This window comes from Cydia fagiglandana, chromosome 5, assembly GCF_963556715.1.
Source record: "Cydia fagiglandana chromosome 5, ilCydFagi1.1, whole genome shotgun sequence".
NCBI lineage: Eukaryota > Metazoa > Arthropoda > Insecta > Lepidoptera > Tortricidae > Cydia > Cydia fagiglandana.
Window position 1 is genome coordinate 8,004,353 of NC_085936.1, and position 6,476 is coordinate 8,010,828.

The window sequence follows — 6,476 nt, forward strand, 5'->3', positions numbered from 1 at the left end:
CGTAGTCCGCCTCGTTGGGTAGGATTGTGTATGGGGGTTGCGGACTACGAGCCGTCCTACAAACGGCTAAACGGTAGGACGGCTCGTATTATCGTATTATCGACTACGAGGCGGCCTACAAGGTAGGAGTGTGAATGTGGGGCTTTAGGGCAAATCCACCGCTATAGGATATATTTTCTATAGTAAAAATGGGAAAAGTTTGCATCGTAAACAGTTGCCAAAGTGGGCGTAAGAGGAAAAAACAGAAAAATGTTACGAAATCCGTATCTTTTTTCCAACCAACGGTAAGTATGTAATTTTCACTACACCTTATAAAACAAAGTCCTCCGCCGCGACTGTCTGTTCGTGGGTTTGAATGTATCTTTGCGATAAACAAACTACTGGACGGTTTCAGTTCGATTTTCATGCGGTTTTCACCTATCAATAGAGTGATTCTTGAGGAAGGTTTACGTATATAATTTGTTGACTATAGTTCGTTTTTTTTAGCATTAGAAAGAACTTGCAAGAAGGTAAGCGATTTTGACATGTCTTTTAATTGAAAAACGCTTTTTAAAATTCAAAAACTATTACTGATGAAAGCAGAAGAATATAAATGATCGTATTAGATTCATAATTGTTACATATTTGCCGTAACTTATTTTTAAAATGTGTTTTTCAATTAAAAGACACATCAAGATTGTTTACCTAATGTCTAATGCTAAAAAAAACGAACTATAGTGCGAAGCCGGTCGCTAGTTATTTAATAAAATATTATATTGTGATTTTTATATTTTTCTTATAAAATTCACAATTTCACTTCAACAATTCTTAATTTTTCTATTAATTCTCAGACTCCGGCACGGTTAGAAAGTTGGAAAAAGTCGTTAGGAATTGCATTAAAAGCAAATGATTATATTTGCCATCTTCATTTTAAAGAAGAAAATATAAATATGTACGAAAAGTTAACTATTAAAGGAGAGCTCAAATATATTCCTACACAAAGAAAAACGCTTAAGGAAGAAGCTGTGCCCACGATTGAGCATCAGTTTATTCCCATTCCCGAACATGAACTCCAAGCCAATACTATTCACATAGAGGAATCTTTCGAACCATACCCCAATCAACCTAAGGACGAGCAGCAACAACAAATCAATGCCGAGCAACAGGAATTATCAGAAGATCAAAATGATTCTAATAATTTAATGGATTATGAAATGATACAACAGGACTTTGCGGAACCATTGTTTAGTCAATATCAGGATACTAATGTAACAATAAATCCAATAGAGAATTTTAAAAGTAAGTTTCGGGCATTTTCGTTGTTGCCGCCTTTTTGGCTACATGCAGAAAATCCTAATGGGCTGGTATTTATGCGAATGGATCCAAAAACTCAGAAGATTAAACATCATATACGTTTAAACGATGATCTAACTGTCACTGTAAGTGTTTATTAATGTAACAATAAAATTCGGTTGGCATGATTTGAATTTGTAACGAAACATAATTGCTATTTAATTGCAGGTAATTTTTCCCAATAATGAACAATTGCCACTAAAGGAGAAAATTAATTCATATGACAACACCTACGATTACTTAAAATCGGTTGAAAGATGGCCTTTGTGCGTTGGTACTCAGATTGACGATTAGTTTACCCTTTTTACTGGAAGTATGGAAGGTAGAGATGAGGAAAACAATCTTCATGTATTAAAAAGTGTCCCTCAAAAACATTAAATAGGCCGCGCCGCGGCGCCACTGTGCATCGTGAACCAATTATTGACGGTCTTTTAGCCTTGTCGGTAGTGACCCCGCTTATGAAGCAGGAGGTCCCGGGTTCGAATCCCGATAAGAGTATTTATTAGCTTTTTATTATTTGTATTTGTAGGTATTTAATACCAATATATAAATTAATATTGATATACATATGTAAGTTGAAAAAGATAGAGAACATAAATTGTGATGACCAGCATCACTGGAGGAGGCCTTCACCCTCACAGGAGGGGTTGTTGCAGAATAAATTACAAGAAAAAAATATAATTACTTACTACTTATTACATAACCAAGCATAATAGAACATTGATTTGACGAATATTAAATATTAAATATTATTGTAATACTAAACCTAATGTAAATTTAAGTTTATAATATTGTGTTTGTTTTACCAGCGAGAAATAAAAGGCTCTTTTTTGTTTTTCGTTTTTAATATTAATATAAAAGTAAAATATAAAAACACTTACAAAACAACAAAAAAAAAACACCCGAACACATTTTTATATATGTATAATGTAGTGGCGGATTTGCAGTCTTTGCCGCCCTAGGCCCCAGGCCCTGTAGCCGCCCCTTTCTCAGCACCCATCATATTGACTACATTTTGAGTTATTTCTTGTTAACATCAGCGAATGTTTTGTCACAATTTGCCTGCATCTGACCCTTGATCCAGTCTCTAGGTGTTGGTCGAGACTCTTCGCTATGAGACCGTCCGCTGAGACGACTATCGCAACAATGATCGTCGAGTCAACATCCCACATGGCGGTAATCTCGTATATAAAGTATTACTTACCTAAGTATCACTAGTGAGATTGAGTTGGAAATCAAAACCTGAGTGTGCGCGCTGCGCGGTAGTTTTCAGCGAATGCGAGTTCTTAGTTCGGGGCGAACTATTAGTAATTAAGACAATAACTTGGCATTTTTCCTATTCATTTTAGTTTTGGTTTTGGCTGCGGCGTAACGTTTATTTTTATATTTTGCCAGAAAGTGGGCTCGCATAACCACGTACATATCGATAACATTTTTTAATATATGTTTGAAATGGTCGACACATCCAACTTTTATCAATGCTCCTTTTAGTCATTCTTGCGTAATTTCACTGATCGTCTCCATATTGGTTAAAGCTTTGCTTATTACTCTTAACATACATTTCTCTATCATTTTGGTCAGATTGAATAGATCGTCACTAGCATAAATTAACCCGCCGTATAAATCCATTTTATCGATTACGTCGTTTCTCACTAACAGTTTTCCCTCATTAGGACTCATTTGTATGAGTTTTAAACAATTATTGCATTTTACGATTTTTCGCAATTTGCGGACGATGTACCCAGCAATGTAAGACTGAACCGCGTCACTGGTTTACAGCCTCGTTGTAATCATGGTCTTCATAACCGTGAATCAATGGTTACCAGATCCTTCGCTCCTAGTAAGTTCTTCAGCAAATCCTTGCCGGAAACATTACAACCGGGCGTATTAGGGAAAAACGAGACGCCAATCGGTAAACTTGTGCAAACATTTTGGGATCAGGGTGATCGTTTCCTCCACACGAATATCTCATGACGGCAAAAAATCCGAGACGACTATCGCAACAATGATCGTCGAGTCAACATCCCACGTGGCGGTAATCTCGTATATAAAGTATTAGTAGGTATCACTAGTGAGATTGAGTTGGAAATCAAAACCTGAGTGTGCGCAGTAGTTTTCAGCGAATACGAGTTCTTAGTTCGGGGCGAACTACTAGTAATTAAGACAATAACTTGGCATTTTTCCTGTTCATTTTAGTTTTGGTTTTGGCTGCGTCGTAACGTTTATTTTCATATTTTGCCAGAAAGTGGGCTCGCATAACTACGTACATATCGATAACTTTTTTTGATACTTGTTTGGAATGGTCGGTACATCCAACTTTTATCAATGTTTATTTTTGTAATTCTTGCGTAATTTCACTGATCGTCTCCATATTGGTTAAAGCTTTGCTTATTGCTCTTAACACACATTTCTCTATAATTTTGGTCAGATTGAATAGATCGTCACTAGCATAAATTAACCCGCCGTATAAATCCATTTTATCGATTACGTCGTTTCTCATTAACATTTTTCCCTCATTGGGACTCATTTGTATGAGTTTCAAACAATTATTGCATTTTACGATTTTTCGCAATTTGCGGACGATGTACCCAGCAATGTAAGACTGCACCGCGTCACTGGTGACGGCCTCGTTGTAGTCATGGTCTTCATAACCATCAATCAATGGTTCACCATTATCTAGTATATGGTCGAGGCTTTCCAGCCATGCTTGCTTAGCCTCGTTTGAACCAGTTACCATATCCTTTGCTCCTAGTAAGTTCTTCAGCAAATCTTTGCCGGAAACGTTACAACCTTTCGGAGGGCGTATTAGGGAAAAACAAGACGCCAATCGGTAAACTTGTGCAAACATTTTGGGATCAGGGTGATCGTTTCCTCCACACGAATATCTCATGACGGAGAAAAATCTCTGAAAACAAGTCAAAATTATTATTCAATAAAAAATATAGGACCTCGGGTCTCAAACTATCTCCATAATTTTATCTAAATTGGTTCAGCGGTTTAAGCGTAAAGAGGTAACAGACACACTTTTGCATTTATAATAGTACTAATATTTGTATGGCTATGTTCGTTTTTTTAGCATTAGAAAGAAGGTAAGCGATAAAAAACGTCCACAGCCCAAAGTTACGCCTCATTTCAAAAGAATTAAACCCAAAAACACCAGGCAGAAATATATTGATGGGTACATTAAGTATATGGACTAGGTAGGAACTGTATCCTAAAAAAATATGTGCCACCTGTCATGCTTAACGGAGCTCTCTTAGACAAGTACAGAGTTTCAAGTACCTAGGGCATATTGTTACTGCGGACCTCAAGGATGATGTGGATATGGAGCGGGAGCGGAGGGCGTTGTGCGTAAGGGCGAACATCTTGGCTCGCAGGTTTGCTCGTTGTAGTAGTGACGTGAAGATAACGCTTTTCAAAGCGTACTGCACGTCGCTGTACACGTGTGGCCTGTGGGCGGACTACACGCAAAGAGCGTACAGCGCTGACTGCGCCTTAGCCAAGGAAATTTTCTCTCTTAATTGGATATTCTGCAATTATATGAACGGTCGATATGAAATTCGTTACTCAAGTAGGTACAATGTATAAAGTTATAAGCCGACAAGATATTGTAGTAATTAAAATGTGGCAACATCGTAGTGTCGTCCCGTTTTCTTAGATTGATTTGAAAGGGACGACACTACGATGTTGCCACTTTTTAATTTCTACAATTTCTTGTTGGTCTATAAGCGGGTGTGCGAATAAAAAACAACAGCTAAGTAAAGTGGTATCCAGACGGGACTGATCAAATCGGTTGATTTTATCAGAAATGAAATTGGCGTCAATCTCTAATTTTAGATTTATGGTGATATTAGAGCCCTCTACATTGAAAAAATCCAGAAATGGTATCCAGACTGGCCTCACAAATTGGTATTCTTGCATCTGCACTTCATTTTATCGGTAATATCGGTCATTATCGGCGGTTGAATTCGGCGAGCCAAATTGGTATTTGCATCCGCACTTCGATCCTGATTCGATCGGGCAATTGAATCAGATTGGCGAAAAATTTACTAATCTGGATACGCCTTAAGGGACTTCGAAATGATTTCGAAAAATATGTATGAAAACTTCTTGCTCAAGTTTCTTTTTGTATTATTTTACGTCTTCAATTATACAAATACAGTATATTATAGCGTCGCCTAGTACCCATAGTACAACTTTTGCTTAGTTTGGGGCTAGGTTGACCTGTGTAAAGGCCAGTACACAATGGGCCAGCGTGGGCCAGTCTGGGGGACGCATTTATGCGTTAGAGGGAGCAAGTGATATTGCTACCTCATTCTACCGCATAGCAGCGTCCCTTGGCCTGGCCGGCGCTGGCCCATTATGTACAGGGGCCTTTAGATGTTCCCTATTATTTATTTATTTAATATGTTTTTGATAAAAAGCCGTAACAGACTACCGCACCATACCGCGACTTTAGTGCGGTGCGGCGCACGTAACGATAGTCGTAAGGTGGTCGCCGTACGTGCGTTAAGAGCCCCCTCCAGACTATGCGCGTGAATCGCGGGCGAAGCCGCGAACGCGAGTGTGGAGTCCAGAACGCAGACCTGCGAAATCGACTCCACACTCGCGTTCGCGGCTTCGCCCGCGATTCACGCGCATAGTCTGGAGGGGGCTAAGGATGTAGCTATAATTTGGAGCGTGAAAGAGATATTTTAACCGCACCATCAAGGTCGTGGCACGGTGCGGTAGTCTGTTACGGCTTTAATGCCGGCTACATACGTAACGATAAATCGTTGCGATAAAACTGTGCAGTCCGATTGTCCGATTGTCGATTATCGTAACGATTTGTCATACACACGGTTCGATTTATCTGCACAGTCGGACTGCACAGTCTTATCGCAACGATTTATCGTACGTATGTAGCCGGCATAAGACTTACCGTTCTCTTCAGACGCTTGCATTTATGTACAAAATTTGAAGCGCGCCGTTTTGCTTCTGCCATTTTTTGTAATAGAGTTGAAGTGGAATTACGGTTCTGCAAACGATTTCGTAATATTCGACAAGATTTACATCTTGGGTACTGTTGATTTCTTTCGTAAGTATCATCACCAATAATCACACCTTTACAAAATCTGAAAATTGATGTAATTATATATTAGATA

At 38.7% G+C, this 6,476-nt stretch overlaps 1 protein-coding gene across 1 annotated transcript; it reads left to right on the top strand.

The window, feature by feature from the left end:
* Positions 1 to 846: 846 nt before the first annotated feature.
* LOC134664723 (uncharacterized) lies at positions 847 to 1,626 on the top strand. Its single transcript, XM_063521469.1, has 2 exons — positions 847 to 1,418; positions 1,501 to 1,626. Exons 1-2 carry the CDS (start codon positions 930 to 932, stop codon positions 1,624 to 1,626), a joined length of 615 nt encoding a protein of 204 aa, XP_063377539.1. The 5' UTR covers positions 847 to 929.
* The last annotated feature ends 4,850 nt before the right edge of the window (positions 1,627 to 6,476 follow it).

Excerpts from the sequence above, each read along its gene's own strand:
- LOC134664723 (XM_063521469.1), top strand. The coding sequence starts at position 930 with ATGTACGAAAAGTTAACTATTAAAGGAGAGCTCAAATATATTCCTACA. Across the intron at positions 1,419-1,500 it reads ACGATGATCTAACTGTCACT|GTAATTTTTCCCAATAATGA; the intron begins GTAAGTGTTTAT and ends ATTTAATTGCAG.